The sequence below is a fragment of the Heloderma suspectum genome, chromosome 10 (genome assembly GCF_057233095.1).
Source record: "Heloderma suspectum isolate Gila_16-S chromosome 10, 16-S_ref, whole genome shotgun sequence".
In the NCBI taxonomy this organism is placed as follows: Eukaryota; Metazoa; Chordata; class Lepidosauria; order Squamata; family Helodermatidae; genus Heloderma; species Heloderma suspectum.
Window position 1 is genome coordinate 21,977,630 of NC_139467.1, and position 25,456 is coordinate 22,003,085.

Consider the following 25,456-nt stretch of genomic DNA (forward strand, 5'->3'; position numbering starts at 1 on the left):
GCTTGGTAAGACTGTGGAGTGGGATTCCCCTGAGCAAAGTCTCTGCGGCCTCCTCCATGGAGGAGAAGGAAAACGCAAAGCCATCTTTAAAAACAAAACACAAAAACGTCCACCCAAGGCTAGGGGAAGGTGGGGGGAGGAAGGGGAGCCTTGAGCGCTGAAAGGGTTAAAAGTCAGGCACTGTACATGTCCCTGTGGTGGACTGGCTGCACCGAAGGCCAGTGGAGGGGGAAGGATGAGGTTCAGCTTCTGGGAGTCATGCAACTGGGGTGGGAAAGACCCTGGAGGGGAGAAAGTAAGAGAGAGGGAGAGAGAGGGAGAGAAACAACCAATCAAGCACTGGACTCTTTGGACAACTATCCATCTTTTGCACCAATCACTGCCACCTTCCAAAACCTCTGTGTTTGCCTTCCCTACTCAGCCTGGATGTGAGGGTTCAACTCCTGGCTGTGGTTTAAAAAGGGGAGCAGCTGCTTCGTGCATGGGGTTCACACGTTGCCACCACTGAGGCAACTGGAGGAAACAACTCAAGCCAAGCATCACCTGCGTTCACAGCAAAAGGCACAGATAAGGAGGGTCACTGGATCAGAAGAACAACCCTGCTGCATCAGACCAAGGGTTCCATTTGGTCCAGTGGCCCATTTCCCACGATAAGGAGGCAAATGTCTCTGGGAAGCCCACAAGAAATTCCCCGCTGCTCCCTTGGGCAACTGGTACCCAGTGGCATACTGTGAACCAGTGGAGGCTGGTGGCTCCAATGTCAGTGGAGCAATGAATCCACTCCAGGTTTCAGTCAGAACTCTAAAGGAGCTCTCCAAGGTGCTTTGCTCTAATGCTGGTTTAGAGTTCTGACGGAAACCCGGAGCAGATTCACCGCCCCACTGACATGGGACCCACCAGCCTCCACTGCTGTGAACTATTTAGGTATGATAGCTGGCAGCTGTTCATAAAGCTATCCTCTATGACAGCCTTCTGCAGCCTGGGGCCCTCCAGATATGTTGGACTACAATTCCCATCAGCTCTGTTCAGCCTCCCCCAACCTGGAGGGCACCCACTCCATGAGTTTGTGTCCAACAGTTATAATTACTGAATACCATTTTCTCCCTGCTGGGGCAGGAAAGGCACATCATCAGTCTTAGCTACAACCTCCGCACTTATTAAATTACATGGTTATACTACTGCATTTTTATACCCCTTCCTCAGGGGAGTTCAACACAGCATACACGTTTCTACCCACCCTTTTACCCATTTTATCCTCACAACACCCTGGTGAGGCAGGTCAGGCTCAGACTGTGTCACTGGCCCAAGGTCACCCAGAAAGCTGCATGGTTGAGAGCGGATTTAGTCCTAGTCCGACACTGCCCCCCAACTCCCAACTGGCTGTCCTGTGTAAAAGCCAGTTCAAACTCAGTGTTGCCTCAGATATGTATGGTGGGGAGGGCGGATGGTTTGTTTAACAAGAACCACACATCAAACTCTCCCCTGAAGAGCAAAGTGACCACAACAGGGGCCAGGGGTCAGATTTTAATCTGGGGATGCTTTTGAACAAACAATTTACACACGCGCACACCTTCCTGCCAGTTAAGAGCATAGCTAAGATGGTTCAGCCCTGCAGGAACTATACCATGCAGTCTGCTCAGTGTTTGAATCAGCTCTTCGGCACTTCTCATGAAAGGATGAAGTGGGCAGGAGGACCTTGTAAGGACAAAGCGGGCACGAGGACCATGAACAGACTAAGTGGGCATGAGGATCTCTCGCCAACAACAACAAGAGCACAAGAACTTGCCTCACCCTCAGCTGGTTCAGTTGTCTTCTGAGTAGCCTTTGGACCAACGTCTCCGTTCTTCGGCCTTGCTGCCCGGTAGCTGGCGGGATGGCTCCAGTTTGGTGTCTGGCCTCTTCCTCGGCGTGTCAGCCCAGGCAAGCTGCTCTGAAGAGCCAAACGGTTTTCTTCTGGAACTGGGAACAAAATCTTTGTTTTCCTCCTGTACCAAAACCAGGAAAAAAGGTTGGGTGCTTTAATAGGGTGGAGCCCTGCTGTCACCGCTTCCAGTCAAGCAGTGCAGGCAAAGCCGTTTGGCCCAGCCCTCTCGTTTCCCTCATGGTGATTTCCTACACCCCAAATGCACTGTAGCTTTACTGGGATGGCTGTGGAAAAACGCATCATCATCAACTGAGAAATGCCAAATAGCACAGGTGCCAACGTTAGAGCAGCATCAAATCCTAACTGCAGCACCCACCCATGAGGTCAAGCTGCAGTGAGTGGGCCAAATAATAAGTAAAAAATAAAATAAAAAAATAGACACTAAACAGGCAGAAAAAATGGAGGCAAGGGAGAAGCTTGCCATATGGGTGAGCCTCAGTTCAAATCCCCAGTCAATTTAAAAGTTTACTAGGTGACACTCACTCTCATTTGCCCCCTCTCCGACCCTCTCTTCCTCTTTCTCTCCAAGCCTAACCTACCTCACGGGGTTGCTCTGAGGGTAAAGGACAGGAACCATGTATGCCAACCTGAGCTTCTTGGAGGAAGGGTGGGATAAAAATCAGGTGGATGGAGAGGGGAGGGAGGGAGGAAGACATAGGCATAATCAGGGTTGTGAGCATCCTAGGATTTTGCCTCACAAGGGCAGATTTTGGTACTGGGTGAAGAATTTAGCACCTTGAGAATATCAGCTTCTGTTTCTTGAAAAAGTTAAGTTTCTAGTCCTTACGACTGCTGTTATAGGCTTGAAAGTAGCCAAAAGCTAATTCTAGTAACTGCGCACCCTACCCCCAAATCAACAAAGAAACTTCTGGGGTCACTAAGCTAGGTCAGTCCTTTTAAGAGGGATATGCCTGAGAAAGACAGAGCCATTCCCTGGGAAGACTAGACATTCAGGGCTTTTTGGAATTCATAGCCTGCTTTTGCCTAGCCTGAGAGCAATGTGCCACCTTCTCATCCAGCTCTGATTTAAGCTTGGCCGTTCCAGTCGTGAGCTGATTTAAACAGGAAGAAAAAGCTACGTGTGCTTCTTCATACTGCAGGTATTGGGGAGAGGAGGGGCATGCTTGATTGCTTCTTCCAGATTTCAACATGCTTGAAATCTAGTGTATCAGCAAGAAGGATTTGAGCCTAGCTTTCTTCCTAGATGACCTCCAAAGCCCCTTCCAACTTTTAAAACTCTATGGTTCTAATGAATAGATTTGTTAGATGTGGGCCTGGCTTTATGCCTCCACTCTGCCCAAGCAGTTTTCTCTTTCAAGGGCTGATCTAGCTTTACGACCCCAGGAGTTCCTGTGATGATGATTATAGGATGTGCAGCTTGCTAGCTTGAAAATGTTTGCCGAGCTTTGGGTGGCATTTAATAAGAAATTTTGTTAACATGGAGTGGGGATCATTTGCTATCCTATGGTAGAGATATTGTTTCCCGATTGCTTTCTATTATTAAATGGCTTTGCATGGTTTTAAATTAATGGTCTTACTGCACTTACATGCTGCCACCAGCAGAGGGAACTATGCCACAAGACCAAGCTAGCTGCATTATCCAAGTACAAACCCTGCAATGCTCACAACTAAGCTGCCCTCGAAATCATGTGTCTTAAAAAAAGATGTACACACATCTTAAATTGTCCCCTTCTGGTTTTGTAAGCATTCGCGGGACCGTGTCAAGCTTTTCCTCTGCCACAAGGAATGTGCATTCTATGATATTTCACAGGATTTTATTATCCAAATGTCAGAGGTTTGGACTCCAGCATTCCCAGTTTCACCCGCACAAGCACCAGCGGACTCAAAAGCTGTTTCCACCGCAAGCAGAGGTGCCAGGGCCTTCTCTGGAGATGACGCTTAGGAGGAGCTACTTTTTCAGCCGTATAAATAAGTCTACGAAGGCTACTAGTCCACAAGAAAAATGCTGTCCGTTAACCTGTTTAGGCATTCCTATTGTTTATTGTGCATAAATGACCTGAAAGGGGGGGGGAGAGAGAACCAGCTGGTTCCAATTTACAAAGGCTTCACCTGGAAGCAATTAGTACTCACCCCAGGTGATTAGGCTGGTTGCTATTTATAAGCCTGTACCATTTGATTGGAATAGAGCAATTTGGAAAATCATATTTGGGGCGCAATCCTATCAAGATAGGTGGCCACCTCCAAGCTCGGAGGTGACTGACTGCCTATCCAAAGCAAGGCAGGAGAGGCGGGGGAGGGGACTGGGAGAGGAGGCTGCTGTATGGCACATTGGATGTGTCATACACGCAGCTCCGCTCTCCCCGCCCCGGAACGCCCCTTTTCAGATGCTCCATGCTTCTCTTCTCAGTGTGGAGGATGGGGCTTCTCCACACTGCCTCCGAGGCAGTGCGGATGTGTGTGAGGGGGTCAGTTTTCCGGGAACCGACCTCGGAGCACGGGCTCCAAGGTCGGTTCCCGGAAAACAGCATATCCTATGGCCCTCTAGACAGTGTCTAGTGGGCCATAGGGTTGCTCCCTTAAACTCTGAACCTTTGGGTGACAGGGAAGGGCTATTGGCAAAAGCCAGTCGGAAGGCTGTTCCTAAGGTGGCACCCCGGGGTCTGTTTGGACTATGGACCTTAGGAATTGGTGCTGCTGTTTTTGAGTTGCTTCCACTTTGGGGTTAAAACAAGCTTGGTTGCAGTGCAATGAGAGATCCTAGTGATGGGGACAGCACTGTGCTTAGTGTTGTTCCTCCCTTTAGGTCAGCCTTGCCACCTCCTTTCACTGCCCACGTCTGATAACTCATACGTAGTGCGGCTGCACCATCAGAAGCAAAAGCAAGACAATTTAATTTGCAGCTTCAAGTATTTCAGGGGCTATAGCATAGACATGGCTGCTTTTTGGTCATGCTCTTATATGAAATGAAACCCCTTGGCATTTGTCCTATTGCCTGTGTTGTACAGCAGGGGTTGGCACAGGGTAGATCAGCATCTACTGGCAGATGTGTGGGTACTTTTGCAGTAGATCAGCAAGGACTCCCGACTGTTTAAAAATAGCAGTGTCCCTGCAACCACCTTAAATTATACTGCTGAAATGAAGGAGGCAGCAGCAGGAGCCGGGGGAGAGAAGCAGGAGCGGAAGGACTCAAAGCTCTGTTGAGTTCTGGTACTCGATACATATTCTTGGGCTCAGAATTCTGTAATGTGAAGTGTATGTCTTTTGCACCTGGATCTGGCAGATCTTGGAGTTCTAGTAAAAAACCAAAGTAAATCCTGTAAGCCTGAAGTCTGCCCACCGCTCTTATACGGCAATTCAGCAATAGGTCCCCAACTACTTGAGACCTTCCAGTTCTTTTAGGAGGTTGGCATGTCTCCAGGTTTTTTGGCAGCACCCAAAATGCTTACTATTCCTTCAAGGCAGCCTTCCCCAAATGGGTGCTTTCCAGATGTGTTGGACTACAACTCCTAGCATCCTCAGGACATGAGCTGAAGGCACGCAAACGTGCCAACTTTGCTGAAGCTGGGCAGCTCTGGGTAGAGTCAATGTGCCTGGATAGGAAAACTACTTTGAGGTCAATGGAAGAAAAGGGATATATAAATGGGATAAATAAAAATCCTCCAGTAGCCAATACAGTAGCCAATACTGAGCAGGACCTGTTCAAGTTGTGCATCTTAGGCTCGTGATGCAAGCTGTTAAAGAGACAGGCTGGCTGAGCAGCTTCCCTCTTAAACTATCTAACATCCTTGTGGTTGGATCATCAAATGGCTATTTGTGGATTTTATCGGTACAATTGGTCTATTTTCCTGAATAATTTTAATTTGCAGATGTTCCCCTTATACGTTGAGTGACTACGACTTCGGTTTTGTTGCCGAGTGTTCGATAATGATTTTGCCAATACCATTATTTATGTATCAGACTTTGCAACACGCTCATTTTGGATGGTATTTTGGTTTTATGTTTTTCGTGGCGGGCTGCTCTTGTTCTTTTGTCATCGCCACTTTCAGCAGGCATTTATGTTTGTGGAATGTCTGCGCAGTTCTGTTAGGGAAAAACAACAACCGTGTCTTACCTGTGACAGTACTGGGGCAATGGAAGGAGCTGTTTGAGTCACAGGATATTTATAGTGCAGGTTTAAAAGACAGGAGAGCTGATTTGGGTGTAACAAGCACTTCCTGCCTCGCTGCATTCTAGATTAAAGGTGCCAAAATGTATAAGAAAGGATTAAAATGTATAAGAAAGGATTATAGAACACTATCCTATAACCACTGTCAAGGCCTGGGGGCCAAACCTGGCAGGCCTGTGGGACAAATGGTAGGCCTGGGGGACAAATGTGCCCCTCCAGGGTTCCTTGGATCACCATGCCCCCTTCTCCTGGCCACACCCCCTTTCCTGCAGCCTTCGATGTCTTCGGTTGTTTCCCAGCTTTTGTGCAGTTTTCCCCCGTTCCAAAAGGTTGAAATGCATCTCTTAGCATTTTAAGCTGCAACACGCTAGTATGTTTTGCATTTTGGCCCCACCCCCTTTTGCCACTGGCCCTGCCTCCTCTGCCTTCAGCCCCACCCACCATTGGAATGTGGCCCCCAAGAGCTTCCCTGAAATTAAATTTGGCCCTCGGGCTGAAAGAGGTTCCCCACCACTGATCTAGTCCTATCTCCATCATTTATTACTTATTAACCCTAAGGTTTTGCATTTCCCCCCACAACATTCATTCAGAATTCTGGGCCCACTGAGACTGCTCAGTCCTCGCTGGGCTGCTTTTGAGCACAATCAGCCCTACGGGGCACAGTCCTCCAGGAAGCTGGCCCCATTATAAGAAAGCAACTTAATGCATAGCGCAATCCTGTACGTGTTTAGACAGGGAAAAGTCCTACTGCAGAAGGACCCAGGGATCCACCAGGCGATGCTGATCGACCTTCTGCCAACCCCTGCTGTACAACACAGGCAATAGGACAAATGCCACTCTAATAAGGGGTTTCATTTCATATAACAGCATGACCAAAAAGCAGCCATTTCTACACCATAGCCCTAAGCAAAGAGGATGAGGAATACTGGGAGTTGTAGGGCTTTTTCCTGTCTAAACACACATAGGATTGCACCTTCAGCTGATGAAGTGAATGTGAAATTTATGGTGTGTGAAATAATAAAACTTATACTAAAGGGCATGATAGCAGTTAGGTTTGCCCTTGAGAAATTCACTATGGATTGTGCCCAGTGGAACAGATCTCCTCATCTCTCCCATTCTGCCATCTTTAATGGCATCCAAAATTAGGGTGCCCCCTCCATTTGAAGTGAGAGAGCCTTTTTTAGGAGTGGCTCCCCATTTATGGAACTCAGTGCCCAGAGAGGCTTGCCTGGCACCCACTTTGCTATCTTTTTGGAGCTAGGTAACCCCCTTTTTATTCTCCCAGATATTTCAAGTTTTGATTTTTTAAACTGGCATCTACCGCTTTTTAATTGCTGGTCACGTGTCTGTCGATGTGTGACCTTTTAATAGATTTTTCTTTGTTATTTTATTTTGATATAACCCACCCTGGGAATCATGTGGTTGAAGAGTGGTGGATAAATGTATAAAATAAAATCAATCCACTGCTTGAGACAGCTGCTTCACCTTGCCTCACAGAGCAGCCATTTCTTATGACTGACTCCTCACTTGGATCGAGGATCATTTCTCTCTGTTTTGTAGGCTATGGGATTCTCCCTCGAGATCCCATGACCTGCAGTCAACAGGTCTCATTGTTAAGACTCCACCACTAAAGCTATCCATGTGTTCCTTCCGAAGAGTTACGAGGCTGTACAAGAGATCTTCCCGACTTCTTAGAAATAGGCCTTGATAAGGGCAAGGAAGAGCCCACACACCCTAATTCTCTTTCTTTTAGTATAACGCTGAACAATAAGCTCATAGAGATTTTGCTGAGTGTTCAAAGTGTTCCATGTACCTTATCTCAGCAGTTCTTATGCCAGGCCTAGCTAGAAGCAGGCATCCACAGACCCACCTGTCAGTAGGGATGTATGGACTGTGTAAAATCTGCTCCGTCTGTGTTTCGTGGATTGTCAGGCGCCTTTCGTTCCATCATCCACCCACAGACGGATGCGAATATCTTTTTTCATCATGCGGAAAAATATGGAAGTAATTACGTAAATATTTAGGTATTTACGTAAGTATTTACATAATTTACCTCAGTGCGTAACATTTAGTGTATTGTCCCCCATTCCATTCAACGTTTCCTCAGCAGAAACTTATGTATTTTTCTACGGATTTATATGCGTAAATTTCGGGAAAGTAAAAAAATCATCCGAAAGTCCAGACTCTGCACGGCCTGAGGGGGCCAAAAGTCCACGAACTCCGCATGGCCTGAGGGGGCTGAAAGTCCATGGACTCCGCATGGCCTGAGGGGGCCAAAAGTCCACAGACTTCACGCGGCCTGAAGGGGCCGAAAGCCCACGGACTTCGCACGGCCTGAGGGGGTCGCTCTGCAGCAGATTTCGCAGGCCAGATTCTTAGAAATCCGAGCTCATTTTAATCCATCTTGAATTTCTCCAGTATCCCTACTTGTCAGCTCACCAGCAGCAAATGTCCACACAGGCCTCTGGTGTGCAAGAAATCTGGCACTATGTGGATCCTTACCCCCAGAGGTCTCATTTCCACTGCAGGTTTTTAGCAAGTAAGAAATAACAGTGGTCCCTTGTGAGCAACACAAGTAACTCCTGCTATTTCTTACCTTCTCCATAGCCACATGAATGAGAGAAGCCCCCACCCCTCTGCCTTATGCCCATTGATGCCAGAGAATGCAGAGGAGGGGACTGGTAGCAACCATGTATAATGGCTGGTTAGTAAGCCAACATTTGTGGACCCCTGCCCATAAAGTATTTTATATTACACTCTCTGATGTTTTCAGAATCGTTGCAAGCTGCCTTCTAAAGAGTCATGCCAAAGGGCAGAGCATAAATATATTAACAAAGCAATCATAGCTCACATTCAAGGTGAGCAGGGTGGTGGTGGGGGATCTGCAGGCAAAGGAATCACCATTTCCAGTGTTCTGAGATTTGGCGGCAACCAGGATTGGGGGGTGGGTGGAGCTTTTTATTCTTCCCTCCCACTGATTGCAATGGGAGGGAAATAACTAGTGTTGGGGTGGTTCTTTGGGCATATTGGGGGGAAACAAGGAGGGTTTAGAACTGGCAAATCCACACCTCCCAGCAATGCCCCAACATGCCCATATTGCCCGTACACGGCTGGCAGAACACTGTCAGAGGGACATCTACGCCTGCAGAGCTTTCTGTGCGTGTACCAAGAGACCTCCGACGGTGTACATGCTGTCCCACCAGCAGAACTCTCTCTCTCCTGGCAGAGTGGCACTTGTGCCACTTCCTAAGGTCCTAAGGGGAGAGTTTAGGATAGTTGCCAAAATCAGTAAATAAAATAAGCCAGTATTATTATGATCATATTAGAAATGGGAGGAGAGCTATGGTTGAGAAAGAATGTAACTTTTCCTAAGGCAAGTGCTGCTACCCCAAAAAAGTCATCTCCCCCTTGATTTAAAAAAAAAGACACCCCCCTCCCCACAACCTTGATTTAAGAATGCAAAACTTTTAAAATAAAAGAACGCAGAACACACTTACTGGTAATACTGTGCAATTCCAAGATGAAGCTGTCACGGGATCATTGATGCCGCTTTTCTGGCTGAGCATCTCAGATGAACATAAGCTACTTTTGGTCCTTCTAGAGTCTAATTCTGGCATATTCCAGGAGTTTATGCCAGCGCTGGCCCTTCTGGAACTCTGCTCAATCGCATATATGCGTGCACTAGTTCCTTCCGGTTTTGCAGGGTCCGTGGATGACCTATACGGATTCCGAGGGGTTGTGTTTTCAACCACTTTGGCTGCAGAGTCTTCCAAAGATGGCAAGCCCCGCCTCGTTCGCCACGCGCTTCTCACCGTGACGTGTTTGGTCTCGGCTGAGTTTGTCTCAGAAGAGCCATGGCTCTTCCAGTTGATTGTCTCTACGGCCGGTTCACTGTTCTTCTCCATGAACTCAGAAGGTTTTATCATAATGCTGCTTTTGGAGACTACTGTTTCCACCCTGTTTCTCAGAATGGAGTCCCCATTTTTATCAGTCTCAGGTAATTTCAGGGATATATTGGCCTTGTTTATCGATATCTCGTAAGGCGTACTGGCTGCGTTCACTCCTGAAGAGCTCACGTTTGGAATGACCCTAATATTGCTGGCGGACACATGTGGCTGCTCCTTTGGGGCTTCGCTTGTGCTGGTCCTCGGAGTCACTGGCTCAGATGGGTAAATGGTGATGCTGCTTGTCATCTTGTGCGACACAGTCTTAAAGATAGGGTGCTGTTTATCAGAGCTGGCCTCTGGCCCTGAGCCTGTACCACCCATGATTTCTTTCACGTCCTTTTCCACAATCGCAGGCTTGATGACTGCTTTAGATCTCAGAGCTTCCCTCGGACTGAACTGCCTTCTGGATTTCAACCCTATGGGGGCAGTAGCTGGAGATGTTCTGGATGACCTGCCAACCTCTTCTTCATTGCAAGCATTTTTGTCATTTTCAAAGGGAGATGTTCGAACAGCTCCCCTGGAGCCTGTGAATTCTCTGGAAAGAGGTTCCTTTTTTATCCCTAAATCGAAAGCTGTAGGAGTGGTTGTGACTTTGCTTGTCTCTTCGTTAGTGCTGAATTTTTCATAGCTACTGGGATTGATAGCTTTGGCTCTTGCAGGAGTGGATTTTATGCCCATGTTGTTTGAGTTTACAGCTAAGGCAGTGGACTGATCAACTTCTTCCTTCCGAGGAACTGGGTGGCTCTGCAAGAGATCTTCCTGACTTCTTGAAATGAGCCTAGACTTTGATAAAGGTGAGGCCTTTGCAATTTCAAGTGGAGCTTCAATAAACTCTCTTTCTTGGGAGTTCAGTATCTTTGGAGAGCTCTCTTCCAAGTGCTGTCTGCGAGATGAGGTTTCTGCCTTTAAGCTGGTGGGTTCAGTGGCTAATATTTCTGCAGAAAGATAATGCCTATAGGAAGAAGCAGCTCCATTGGATGGCCCACGGTTTGTTTTTGAGACGCGAGCCTCTGTCAAAAGAGCAGGTGATTCTGCAGGATTCTGTGTCTTAATTCCCTTTTCAGAAGTTGACAGAGTTGTTTCTGCTTTGGTGGGCTTGACTTCAAGTTCACTGGACTTACAGTGATGAGTGTCATTAAAAGGTTGGCCCGCTTTCTCGACTTTGCCCCTCAACGCATTCTCAGTCTTGGGTTTTGAAGAGGCCTTCCAAGATTTGTGCTCCTGCGCTGCGGGTGGGTAACGGCTAAGCACTGACGGCTGCTCTCGAGATTTTTTCACTTCAGCTGGTGGGGTGCCACCATCTTTCTGTGAGGAAAGGTGCACACCTGGGGTTGGTTTGTCTTCCATTCGTTTAACATCAGTTGCTAAAGTGTCTAATAATGCTGACGTACTAGAAGCTTTGGCTGCTCTCCTGTTCAGATTAGGGCTCGTAACCCGCTTGCTACCTTGGCCATAGCTCTCATTATTAAATGAGAATTCTCGGCTGCGTATCCTCTCCCGTCTGTGCTGAGGAGAAAGCTCCCGAGACTTATGCTTTGAAACCGCTGACTCAGCTGTGACCGCTCGGTGTTTAGGTCTGTCATGCTTCACTCGGCCGGGAAAGTTAATTTCCTCGGTTTCTGCCTCACCGTTCTCCAGCTCTTTTTGCTTCTTCATCTGCATTTTTATTTCTTCAAGCTGGCCCATGAGGAGCTTGTTTTTATTCTGCTCACTCAAGAAGTTATCATGCAGGTCATTATTTTTGGCTCTCAAGGTTTTCAGTTCTTCTTCTAAAGACTCAAAATGTTTGATCTGAGTCTTCAGCTTCTCGATTTCTTGGTTGAGGTCCTTCACTTTGTTGTCTTCTTGATTTTTATTCTTTTGGTTTTCTGATTTGTTTCGAGTTTCATTTTCTGCAAGCTTCAGGTAGTCTAGACTCCCTTTTCGTCGGGTTTCTTTCGAGGACAGTGCTGAAGTGGTCAAGTCAACTTCAATCCTCAGGTCGTTTCTCTCAAGGATAGCATTGGATGATCTTTCCAGCAGGTTCGATGTGTTCCACGTTTGATCTGCTCGGTTCAGTTTGTTATTTTGCTCTAGCTTTTGGGTCAGCTCTTGTATCAACTTCTCGTTCTGCTTCTCCTTTTCAGTGAAGTGTTTCCTTTCGCTAACAAAGGCGAGAGCTAAAGATTTCAGTTTTTCCAGTTCACTCACTAAACTCTGCTCGGTTTTATCCAGCCGGTCCTCAGATTGTTCAAGTTCTTTTACTTTTGCCCTAAGAACTTCCAGTTCCGTAGAAATTTTCTTGGTCAGGTTTTTCTCCTCATTGAGACTGAGGCACAGCTGCGTACAGTCATTCTTACTCCGGCCAAAGGCCTCCTCCAACTTTTCTAGCTCTGCCATTCGCTTCTGAAGCCGCTCGATTTCGGATTTCAGCTCCCGGGTGAGGCTTTCCTCTTCCTCGAGCTTCTCCTTCATCAACTGGCAGAGCTCTTCTGCTTTCCTGATCTCCTCGTCCTTCCCTTCGATTTTCAGAACTCGTTTCCGCAGAGCTTCCACGTCGGCTAACATGCTCGAGTTGCTGCCTTCTGCCTGGATAACTTTGTCCTGCAGGTCCAGCAGCTCATCCTCGGCCTTTTGGAGGTTTTTGGTAGCTTCCTCCAGTTCGTCAAGGCGGCGTCCGAGACTCTGAAGCTTGAAGCGCAAATGGCGGTTTGAGGTCTCTTTATAAGCTGAATAGTCTGCCATGTTTGACGTCTGGAGTTTATGTTCCCTATTCTTCAGATGGGAGCAAGGAATTTTGTAAACGCTTTATTCTTCTCCTTGTTTCATAAAATTTCTCAGGGAGAGGACTGGCACCTGAAAAGAGAAAGCAGAAAATGAGTATAATGAAAAGGAATGTCTTCTTCCCTGTTACTTTTCCTTTCAAGAGCTGTGATCCAATTCCCTCTGATTGGAAGGGGAAGCTCAGTAGTAGAGCATATCCTCTGCATGGAGAAGGTCCCAGGTGAAGTTGTTTGTGTGTGTGAGTGTGTTTTAACTTTCAGAAACCAAGATCAAGCTGGCAGAGGCTTGGGGATTTAATGATTATTTTTGTTTTGGCTTTTTGAATTGCATTTCAACAAAATAAGATGCAATCTATACATGCAGTAGAGCAAGGTGGAAGAATGCTGAGGTGGTACAGTGAGGCTGTGCCATTTCAGACTGCAGGTGGAGAATACAATATTTTAATACTCTTCCAAGTAAAAACTCTCTGCAAACAGAACATCAGCGCATTGGGGAGAAAAAATACCTCCTGTCCCGGGTTAGTTTTCTACTTACAGGGAGGTGTGTGGAGGTGCTGTTTTTTAATGGAGGGAGGTATTCAAAGACAGTCTGAATTGCTACAATCTATTCAATCACCCTCAGCACTGTACCACCAAATTCTGCTGCATCTGCAGACCCGGCCTTAGTCTGACAAAACTGTAGCGGCACAGCAGTTTGTGGGATACAACAGTTAAACCAGTCACTCATGTGCAAAAAGTACAAACTCTACCGTTACTCCACTTAGCATTTTTGCAGGTAACCCGCTCAAGCACGTAACACCTCCACCAAACTTTTAAAGGAATAGACTCAGTTCACACATAATTCTCAACCACTGGCTATGCTAGCTAGGCCTGATGGGAGTTGTAAGCCAAAACATCTGGAAGGCCACAAGTTACCCACCTCTGATTTAGGGTTACAAGGATGAGCTACAGGAAGCCTTGGGGTCGCACGCTCCCCTTTCTCCTCTCCAGCTCCAGTACAGCCATGATGAGGAGATTAGAAGCTTCTGCTTCCGTTATGGAGGGTTATTGAAACAAGCTAGCTTCTTAAACTAGGGTATGAGTTGGCTTGTTTCAACAAACCATAGTTAAGATTAACCAGTTTGTCAGGTTCGAACAACACAGCAACCTGTGGTTAATCTAAAATGGAAGCAAAAGCTTTCAAATTCCTCCTCACAGTCATGCCAGAGAGGAGGGAGGGGTTCACATGCCAAAGGCTCACTGTGGCTCATCCTTGTAATGCTAAACAATGGTTTAGTGTTATGCCTGAATTGGGTCATGGTAATGTCAAACTACAATTAGGACTGGTCTGTACATGCAGGAGCATGAGGTGGTAACATGGATTGCACCATGTCAGACTGCAGGAGTGGGGGACCATTTTTGACTGCTCCTCCAGTTTAAAAAAAATAAAACTCCCTGCAAACAGAAAACTAGCATCTCAAGGATAATGGTTCTTGCCCAGTCTTTTCCCTCCTATGATGGTTTTCCACTTGCAAATAGGCTTTAATGTAGGGGAACGTTCCAAAAAGTGATTCCCTCACCTCCATCCACAAGTGCTACAGTCCAGGAACATAAGAACATAGGAAGCTGCCTTATACTGAGTGAGACCATTGGTCCATCTAGCCCAAGAATGTCAGTGCTGACTGGCAGTGGCAGTCCAGGGTTTCAGGCAGGATTCCTACCTAGTCCTACCTGGAGATGCTGGGGCCTGAACCCAGGACCTTCTGTATGCAAAGCAGGTGCTCTGCCTCCTCAGCACTTCACCACCACATTCATTACTGAGAGCCAAAGTGGTGTAGCAGTTTAATTGCCAGTCTAGGACCAGGAAGCCCCAGGTTCAAATCCCCACTCATCAATGAAGCTCACCAGGTGACCTTAGGCCAGCTACGTTCCCCCACCCTAACCCACCTCGCAGAGTTGTTGTGAGGATAAAATGGGGAGCATAACCAGGTATGCCACCATGAGCGTCTTGTGAGGAAAGGTGGGATATAAATTCCATGAAAGAATTCTACTGCATATGTAGAGCAGGCCTCAGTGAGAGAAGGACAGCAGGTTCAGAACGTGCTACACTGCCACACAGAATGCCTGACAAAGGCAAGACGGAGGTGGCCAGTGCTTCTGAGTGTGCCCTCCCAAGGGTCCAAGTGGAAAGAGAAGAAGAACACTGTTGGGGGCACAAAGGGTCACTGTGGCACCTTGCTGTGAAGCCTGTTTGGAAGTGACTCATATCCCAGAGGCAGAAGGTCGTTCAGCAGCAGCCCAGCCACCTGCAGCCTCTGTGCGGGCAGGGCAGGCTCCCTTCCTGAAGGGAGCAGAGGGCACGGGCTGCATTCCAGGCCACCTGTGGCCAGAATTTCAAGGGAGTGCAGCAGCCCACCCCGGTTTTGGCAGATGGGGGGAGGCTGCATTTGTGGAAGTGAACAAAACATCCTCAGCTCAGATCATAATGAGCTCCATTATGAGGAGGAGGAGGAGGAGGAGGAGAAACTATTGAGAAGGCCCCCAAAAGAGTGATAAAAAACACCACAAGACTCTCTGTAACTTTATGATATCACATATTTAAGCAAGCCAAAAATATATATTCCTGTATCCTCCTTTATTTGGCAGTGACCTTCCTTTTCAAACACATCCCAGTGCCATCTGTTTTCAAGGCCAAAAGCCCCTGCCCCAATCCCCACCCAGACGAGAATCTCACGCAGGGTCATAACACAGCCCTCCGTTTAGCAAATAGCAGTCTCTGTTCTTCTCCAAAGGGTTAGTAACTTCTGCTTCCCTGTCTACTGCTGAACGACAATACGGGGCAGGACAAGCTACTCTCTGGAGGAAACGAGCCTGCTCTGTTGCTTTATTGCTATAAATGTCCTGAAGTGACTCTTTTCTATTTGGGGAGGTGAGACTGGGCCTGGATTGGAGGCTGGGTTTTCAGTCTGACCGCCCCATACTTGCTGCAGTCCAGGGAAGACTTTGAACTGGATCACAAAAGCAAATGGACCACCAGCAAAACTAGCACAGAACAGGTAGGAAAATGGCAGCGCCTCCCGCAGCTCAGTGGTAGACCATGCACTTCATAGGGAAGAGGTCCCAGGTTTGATCCTTGGAATCTCTCCAGACTTGGAGAGCTGCTGCCAGTCAATGCGAAACTGAGGTAGCTCCTAACACCTGCCAGAAAGTGTGCAAGCAGCCTTAGGCACCAGCTGAAGCTTCCGAGTCGTCCCCTAGGGGAGACTCATGTAAAATGTGTTGCAGAATCAAGTTTCAAATTTACAGAAGCATGGGCCAGAGTGCAGCAAGGTCTGGCCTGTCCAGAAAAGAGAAAAGCAGCTGATGTGCCAAAGCACTCCTGGCAACAGCTACATTCTGTTTCTCTAAAAGCAATGCTGGATCTAGGACCTCTCCTAGGTTGCTTCCAGATGGAGGGCTCCTGGTGCTACCTGTCAAGAAGATACTGGCCAGCAATTGTCTTTTTCCCCTTAATGGATTATCTGCGGTAAGAAAAAAGACAGAAGACATGGTGAGAAAAGACGGGAGGGCTTCGAGCAAAAGACGCTGTCATCTGGATCCCCCTGTAAAATTCTGTGAATGAGGCAGAACGATTGCACTGGAAGGGTGTAATCCCATGCATGTTTAGACAGAAGGAAGTCCTACAACTCCCAGCATACCCCAGCCACCTATGCTTCTGGCTTTTTGAATTGGATTCCAACCACATACGATGCAATCTATACATGCAGTACAGCAAGGTGGAAGAATTCTGAGGTGGTACAGTGAGGCTGGGCCACTTCGGACTGCAGGTGGAGAATACCATTTTTAAATACTCCGCCATATAAAAACTCCCTGCAAGTAGAACACTAGCACATTGGGGAGAAAAATTACCTCCAAGTCCTCTCCCTGCTGGGTTAGTTTTCTACTTGAAGGGAGGTGTGTGGTGGTGTTGTTTCTTAATGTAGGGAAGTATTCAAAGGCACTCTGAATTGCTGCAATCTATTCAACTACCTCAGCACTGTACACCAAATTCTGCTGCATCTGCAGACCCGGCCTTAGTCTGACAAAACTGTAGTGGCACAGCAGTCTGTGGGGTACAATACTGAAACCAATCACTCATGTGCAAAAAGCACAAACTGTATCATTGCTCGACTTGGAATTTTTTGCAGGCAGCCCGCTCAAGCACGTAACGCCTCCACCACACTTTTAAAGGAATAGAGTAGTTTCACACATAACCCTCAACCATGGTTTAGGACAGGTGTGGGCAACTTTGTATTTTGGCCTACAACTCCCATCATCCCTCACCACTGGCTATGCTAGCTAGGCCTGATGGGAGTTGCAAGCCCAAACATCTGGAGGGCCACAAGTTGCCCACCTCTGGTTTAGGGTTACGAGGACGAGCTACAGGAAGCCTTGGGGTCGCACGCTCCCCTCTCTGCTCTCCAACCTCACCTCAATCTTGATCGGATTCAGTTTCAAACAATTATCCCTCATCATCCAAACACTGTTTCTGGACAGAGACAGCTGCTCCTGGATGTTTTGTTCAAGATCGTCAGACCCGAGTGTCACCAGCTTATCGATGCTAGACTGCTCCAAAGCTATGGGTGATCCCTGTTGGTGGCTTCATATAGATCAGGAGTGCAAAACATCAGGAGAAGAGGGCAAATCTGGCCCTCCAGGGTTCCCAGGAGGCCATGGCCCCTTCCCTTGGCCATGCCCCTTTCCTCTGATGGCTGATCATTTGGTGGTTTCCCAGCTTTTGTGCCTTCCCCCACCCCCTATTCTAAAAGGTTGAAATGCCCTTCGAAAGGCTTAGTGACAGGCAGGAAGAGCTTTAAGTTAAGATAAGTCCCAGGCCATAGTCTGAAGGCACATGAGGCAGCCACAGTGCTGAAGCTAAGCAGGTCTGGGTCTGGTCAGTGCTTGGAGGGGAGACCACCTGGGAACCGCACATAGCTACCTTGTGTTCCACAGTGGAAGAAAGGTGGGATAGAAATGCAATAAATAAAAAAAATCCTGTTATTCTGGCCCCATGCCCTTTGCCTTTGAAATTGAATTTGACCCTCGGGCTGAAAGAAGTCCAACAACATTAAATGATGTTAATTGGCATCCCTGGTAACCCAGAACTGTGTGGAGCCCCACACAACAATTCCCAGGGAGATGACAGCCTCAGCAATGATCATCCTCCAATTCCTTTTGGACAGAAAGGAGCAAATCTACTGGATGGTTTTCCTTGAAAGACCTGCCAGATGTATGAGGTGGTGCAACCGAGTATTACAGTCCACAGGGTCAAAAGCTACCGACAGGTCCAGCAATATCAGCAAAGAGGAATTCCTCTTATCAAGCTAACGACAAAGATCATCTACCAGGGCAAACTGCCTCTGTCCTGTAGACAGCACAGAAACCAGACTGGAAAAGGTGACCTGGAAACGTGACCTAAAAGGGCTTAGCACTTAACAAACACTGAACAAGAAGCACTTGCACGCCCTTCGGAAATATACATTTAAGCGGTTTTACTTTTAATGCACTTCTAGGCAGACAGTTCCTTTGTGCACAGCTATCTCGGAGGGTTCTATTGATGCCAGGCAGCAACAACCCCATTTCTACATAAGAAAAAGGGGAGGGGCTAGCCTTGTTGTCTGGATAACCTTCCTGTGACAGCTGCCTTTTCCCAGTATTAATAGTAATAATAATAATAATAATAATAATAATAATAATTTACATTTCTATACCGCCCCATAGCCGAAGCTTTCTGGGTGGTTTACCAAAGTTAAAACATTAAATACAATATAAAAAGTTTAAAAGCCATTTACATAAAAGCACACAGACAATGTACACAAGCAACATATAACTAAAAACAACTTTGAACTGTTAGTCATAACTAAAGAGACATCCAGAACTGATTAAAACTCATCATGTGCTGCCAAATGCCTGGGAAAAAGTTCCTGTAGTTTTCAAAAGCAGCCAAGTGATATCCCTGTGAGTACTCTCATTGTACCCAAAATGGCTATTTAACAGGATTAATCTTTCTAAACCATGGGTGTGGAACCTCAGGCCTGGAGGCCAAATCCAGCCCACCTGGGCTTCCAATCTGGCCCTCTGGGGTTCCCCAGACAGCCACACCCTTTTCTCTGGCCTGACCCCCTTCCCCTGAACCACCAATCGTTTGGTGGTTTCTCCACTTTCATGAAGTTTTTCCCCATTCTAAAAGGCTGAAATGCCTCTCCTAAGGCTTATTTTCCAGCAGTAAGAGCATTAAGCTACAATATGCTGGGAGTATTCGTACTTTTGGCCCAGCCCCTTTTACTGGCGGCCCCACTCACTACTTTAATGCGGCCCCTGAGCTTCTCCAAAATGGAATTTGGCCCCTGGGCTGAAAGAGGTTCAACATCCTTGTTCTAACAAACATGCAGATAGGTTTGTGTCTGCACGTTATGAATCGTAGGCAATGACTGGATGGTGGCTGTGATGCCCTTAGGAACTCTTTCCTGTCTGGGGTGCTAGACTTGGTGAAGGGAGGGAGAGTTACAGGTAGCCTGGTGATGGACTTCTGACATGCCCCACCGACATCACAGGCAACATTCAATGGAGGAGACACTGCAATGTCCTATATTGTTTACCATTGTGAGGAACTTGGATTGTAAAATGTGTGTCTATATATAAACCTTTTCATCTTCTTATCTACCTTTTACATACTAGACCATTTTTATGCACTAGACCACTGGCGAAGATTTTAGGTCGAAACGTGTTTGGTTTTGCTTGGTACAGGTTACTGCTGGTATTGCTGGATATTACAGCACAACGGTATTGTATTTTCCCCTATTGTCTTTTAATTTATATTTTTAGCCTGCATAGATAAAATAATATTATCAGATGTTTCTGCATATTTTTTATCTTCACCACTTTGCCTATCCCAATTGTTTTATCAACACCCATGACAAATACCCACCATCTTCACAGCAAAGGGCTTTCAATAGTCACTCTAGCTGGGAACAGGGCTTGCTGTTTAGAGGTATGAGTGATGTCAAATAGTAATTTTCTCCCACAACAGGAGTGCTCCCAGAAACAACATCACTTGGCTGCTCCAGTCACTGTCACACAGTTCTCCTGGGAAAAGGACAGTGTCTGGAAAGGCCCTTGTACTAGGAAAACAATAGCAGCAGCAAGACCTGCTTCCATTAGTATACACACACACACACACACACACACGCACGCACACACACTTCCTGTGGAATATCCAGGAAGTTATCATTGAGGTAGCAATCACTGAGTCACACCAGGAAACTTGAGATGTTCAGTCTCCTTGGTTTGATCTCCCAGTGGTGAGTCACACAAGGGGTTGTTTTCAAGATCCCGGAAAAGAGCAGGCGGGGAAGTCCACTTCCACCAGTGTAGCAGATGCAGTATAAACCTGGATTCATCCCAGTATTTAAGCACCTAAAAGTAGACTAGGTCCTGTCCAGCACTATACACAAGTCATTACCAAGTGTTCTGTTCTTACACAGAACCTATAAATTTCCCCCACATACCCACCCATTCTGAGGTCCCCCACAGCATTCCAACCACACCACATCGATTCTGGTCTTCCGCACAATTATGCAGCATGTACCGCTCTTGTTCCTTTTTAATTTGACAGGACAGATCCCCCACACTTTCTAAGCCTACTGTATCTTTGCAGCCTTAGAGGCCAGAAATGTTTAAAAATAAATAATAATGCTCCGGCAGTCAGAATGCTGAATTTGGTGCTAGTGTGGTGCGGTTCCAGAAATGTGGGGTACATGCATAGGCCTGACTGCTGTAGAAAACTGGAGTGTTGAAGAAGGATAAGATTCTTTGGTTGGAAATATTTAAATGCTGCCTTTCTCCTCAATGACAGGCCCCCAAGGTAGCTGATCATATGAGAAAAATAAGGCACAATAAACGTAATAAAATTAAGAATAAAGCACTGGTGATGAAGGCACAATGTGATGGGGGTGGGTGGGGAAACAGTGCAAAATGTCCTCTCCCCAGTCCTTAGATCAATCTTCCCCAACCCGATGTCCTCCAGATGAGTTGGACAACAACTCCCATAATCCCCCAGCCAGCATGGCCATTGTCTGGCTGTGGGACAATGAGAGTTGCAGTCCAACTCATCTGGAGGGCACCAGGTTGGGGAAGGCTACCTTACATGTTACTGCTGCTGTTCTTTAAACGTTCAAAGAGAGCCCAGGGGGACCCCGTCCCTGGGAGTCTGTTACTTAGCCACCTGGGCCAGGTAACACCGGATGTTTTCTTCTCTAAGGGGCAGGATGTCCCCTCAGCCAGACAGCTGGGCAATCTGTGTCTCTTCCCTGCAGCAGCAGCGAGTGAGGTCTGTTTTGGGAAGGGGAAAAGATGTAAAATGCCCTCTCCCTCCTCAGATATTAATGCTGCTCTGATTACTATAGTGACCCTCAAACACAGGACTCCAAGTCCCTAGAAATGTGGAATGATGCAGAATTTAGTATCTTGACCATCTCTGCTCCCCCCACGTCCCAGTTCTGTCTAGTTGTTTCCTTTCTTATCCTGAAAACACCAGGGGTTGGATCCAGGGTCTGCCTTCTGTGAGAGAAAGGGCTCCTCTCGTGGAAGATCTTTCTGCCCAATTTTAGGGGATATGCCTCCCCCCTCCCGAACAGCTCACCCCATTCAGCAGGGTCTCCTGACTCTCTGTGTAGCGTATTCAGGAGGCTGGAGGGGCTGCCGTGGGAAGGAGTGGGCAGAGAACTCCACTTCTGCCAGTACAGTTGATCCAGCTTCAACCTGGATCCAAAAATTCAACCACTTCTTGAGTGTAGCTCCTTCAGAAACACAGTTAAACACACCAATTCAGTGAGACTCCAGCAAACATAGGTTTCTTGTTGATTTGCTGATGTTCTAGGGAAAAACAGACACCCGTTTGTCCAGCTATGCAACTGACTGGCTGCAGGAAGGACCCATTTTGGTTAGGCATGTCCAGATAAGCCAAACTGTGGGGAGCCTGCAAAGAGCAGGGGCACAAATGGCGGCCAGCATAGTGGCTGCCATTTGCGGCCACAGCCCAGCTGCGGCCAGAATACAACCCAGAGCCGCCACCGCCGCTGGAGCTGTCCCCGGAGCCGCTGCCAGGTAGGTCCGTTTCGGCGGGGATTTCAGGGGGTGACGGGGGGGTAGTCCGTTCCACCACAGACTCCAGGGGGCTGGATTCTAAATAATCTGGCCTCACTGGAGTCCATGGCAGAATTCTCCAACATCCCTAGTGATGCGCGGGTTGTTTAACCCTCAAATAACCCCCATCACCCAGGTTCAGATGACACAACCAGCCATGGCAGCCCCAGGCTGAAGCGTGCATATTCGTAATGGTGGATGGCATCCCAAGGGTGAATTAACCCGCAGTGAGCCGTTGTGTCATCCGAACCGCTGTTCCACACTCCGCCAAATAATCTATACCATGCAGACTAGAGTGCGTGTGACACAACCAGAGCGCAAGCACCTCAATAGCTTCCACATGCCTCTGTCAAACAACTTGGAAAGACCACAACACCACCGCCACCCCCAATTACATTTGGTCAATAGCCACATGTGACCCAGGACAAATAATCCCCCAACCCCAAGGCAGGCCGAGCACATCAAACCATGAGCACGAGAGCAACCGATCCACGCTGCCACGACCGGCATTGGATGGGTGAGAGCAAGGCAGAAGACCTGAAATGACCTCTTTTACACAGCCAGCTCCTTTTCGCGCACCAAGGGCAAGTTTGGAGTTTGAAGCAGCAGCAGTGACAGTGCTGGTCACCGGCCAGCTTAATGACAGCCCCCGTGGCTTTAAGAAGGTACACAGCACTGAGAACATCCGTTGGATCAGACTGAGGCCTCGTCTAGCTCCCCATCATGTTCCCAACAGTGGCCAACCAGGTGCTTCCAGGAAGACCCCAAGCAGCGCATGACATCAACAGCCTTCCCATGCTCTTTCTCCCAGATGTTCACTGCCTCTGAACATGGAGGTTCCATTTGTTTATCCCATCTAACAGCTGTTGATAATTTGATCCTCCACTGTGATTTCCCTCTTAAATAGGATTGAGCTCCACTGGCAGCCTGTGTCCATGGTCTGCATGCTAAAAGTCAATTCTCACATTCCATTTTCCCAATTTCCCACACACTGCCATGCAAGGGAACAGTCAGGTTTGTAACTGTAGTGATGTTGCAGGACTGGGTGTGTGTCTGTCTGCTCTCCATGTGATATACACGTAAAGGATGGGCCCAATTTCTGGCCACCACACAGTGCATGTGTAGGGGAACTTCTCTCCATGATAGTATGCTCATGTTTAGGGTTGGGGGTGGGGACTCATTATAGAGAAATGACCCCTAGACTTCCTTGAATACTACTGCTCTCAAGCCCCACACTTACTAATGATTTTATTAGAAGAATTTCTACCCAAATTTTCTGCAACAAATGCACTCATGGTGGTTTATGAGACTATTCAAAGAAGGAAATCAACTGCCAAGCCAAGCCAAAGATAAAACAGGCTTGGAAATAAACCCACAAAAGCTACTAGCCTGCAAACACATTTTTAGTAACCTGCTTGGGGCTGGGGGGCTGGCAGAGGAGACAGAGAGAGCTCCATTTCTATGCTGGGCATGGAGGAGGGATGGTCCCACCAGCACATTCGCTCATCTGTATGGAATTCCTGTTCACCTATGACTACCAACCTGAGATATAATATAAATAGCATCAAAGTATACCAAAAATGAGGCCAGTAAAATGCACCCTGGAATGAAACCATCACCTTTCCAAGACTAATGACAATGGTTTATGCCAGAGCATTCTGGCCTCTTTTATTTATATTTCAACTGCTGCTATTTATATTTTACTGTTGCACTGGCTTGTTTATTGTTTCAATATTCTCGTGAGCTGCCATGTCTTTCCTTGCAGAAAGGGTGGGTAGCAATCCAGGCCCAGATGAACCTCTCAAAGCAAGCTGTTCCAATGCCTGGGTGTCCCAGCAGAGAAGGCCAACATTCTGGCTTGCCATACTGCAAAAACCGCTCCTTAGATCTGCCTTGAATCAAGCTGAACCGATGCTTGCTTTAAGGCAAGGGTGGGCAATTTGTGGCCTTCCAGAAATTGTTGGACTGCAACTCTCATCACCCCTTACTATTCGCTTTGCTGGCCAGGGCTGATGGGAGTTACAGTCCAACAACATCTGAAGGGCCACAAGTTGCTCACCCTTACTTTAAAGCAGGAATGCAGAGCCTAAGGCCCAGACACCGGAAGCAGCTCTCCTGGGGACCAAAAGTGGCCCTCTGTCATTCATTCTCCAGGTGGCCATGTACTCCTTCTCTGGGCCCACCCCCTTTCCCCCAGCCACCAATTATTTGGTGACTTCCCAGCTTTTGTGCAGTTTTTCCCCATTCTAAAAAGCTGAAGTTTCTCTTCTAAGGCTTATTTGCTGGCAGTAAGAGCTTTAAGCTCAAATATGCTGGTATTTGGGGCCTGCCCTTTGCCTTTGGCCCCACCCACCACTGGAATTTCTTCAGAAATTGAATTTGGCCCTACAGCTGAAAGATGTTCTGCACCTATACTAACACAGGGGCAGGCAATTTGGGGAGGTCCAGAGGCCATTTTCACACACACACACACTGCCGCAATCTGCTTTAAAAAACTAAAACAAAACACTTTTTAAAGGAAAACATTGTGTCCATAACTGCCCAAAAGATCAAATTTAGCTTACTTGCAAACTAAATTTGACCCTTTTGGTGCTCTGGAGCAGCTACAAATGTGATTTTTCCCCTTAGATTTTTTTGCTGGGGGGCACCCCAAATTCAGCAGGGCGGCAGGGGCCACATGTTGCCCACCCTGTTGGGGCGAGGGTGTCGAAAACAACAGATTCCAGGCCTGCCTTTGCCCAACTTGAGCGCCCTGCCTTGTTACACTCACTGCAGCCAGGTGACTCCGTACTGGGAGCAAAGGACAGGCAGAGGGGACAGGCAAGGCAAGTTATGATTTGCACATCAGGAAACCCTGCCTTTGGGTTAATCAGAAATGACAGATAACCCACCCCTTTCAGCTAGACACTGACTCAGAGCTGGGCAGCTCACCAGGAGAATACCCTCGATGCGATTTCACTGGAATTGCACTTCAGCTAGGTGGCGGAACCACGGCCAGCAAGGAAATTGCTGAATCCTTGAAACTTTATTGCTGTACATACTCTCCGGAACTTGGCTGCTTGGCTCACAGCATTCCATGCTGTGGTTATTGTTCTTAGACTTCCTCATGGCGTTTTCTCTGTAAGAAAAACAATGCCGGGCCCCTGCAATCCAGCTTGACGAGACGCAAAATTGAGCTCGGGCCTCAACGACCGGGGCAACACAGACCCACAAGAATGGTTCACACGACTACTGCCAGCGCCACACGGAGCAGAACCGCAAAGAAATGGGTGCAAACATTGCCGCTGGCCCAACTGGTCTTTGGTTTGGCATTGCCAGGCCTTTTGACTTGCCTGTGAACTAACCAAATGGATATATGGAATTTGGTATCTGGAGCAAAAGCCAACATCCTGAAACATTCGGCTTTCGTTTTGTTGTTTTGTTTCTTCAAAAAATTGGCTTCTAGCAAGTGCTGTAACTGCAATGCCTGAGGCAGGTTCCCAGTTCTAGAACTTCTCCCCCCACACACCCTAGAACCGTAAACGGTGTATGTTAT

The 25,456-nt window shown here is 47.5% G+C and overlaps 1 protein-coding gene across 2 annotated transcripts in view; it reads right to left on the reverse strand.

Annotated features, from left to right (window-relative positions):
- Positions 1-1,788: 1,788 nt before the first annotated feature.
- The window catches only part of LUZP1 (leucine zipper protein 1), a 68,925-nt gene continuing 45,257 nt past the window's right edge, over positions 1,789-25,456 (reverse strand). For both annotated transcript variants that reach the window (XM_084815495.1, XM_084815496.1), the window contains exons 2-3: positions 9,548-12,832; positions 1,789-1,985 (exon numbers count right to left, since the gene is read on the reverse strand). In XM_084815495.1, coding sequence (XP_084671621.1) covers positions 1,803-1,985; positions 9,548-12,721 — 3,357 coding nt within the window. In that variant the 5' untranslated portion in view covers positions 12,722-12,832 and the 3' untranslated portion in view covers positions 1,789-1,802. The remainder of the gene's footprint in view (positions 1,986-9,547; positions 12,833-25,456) is intronic.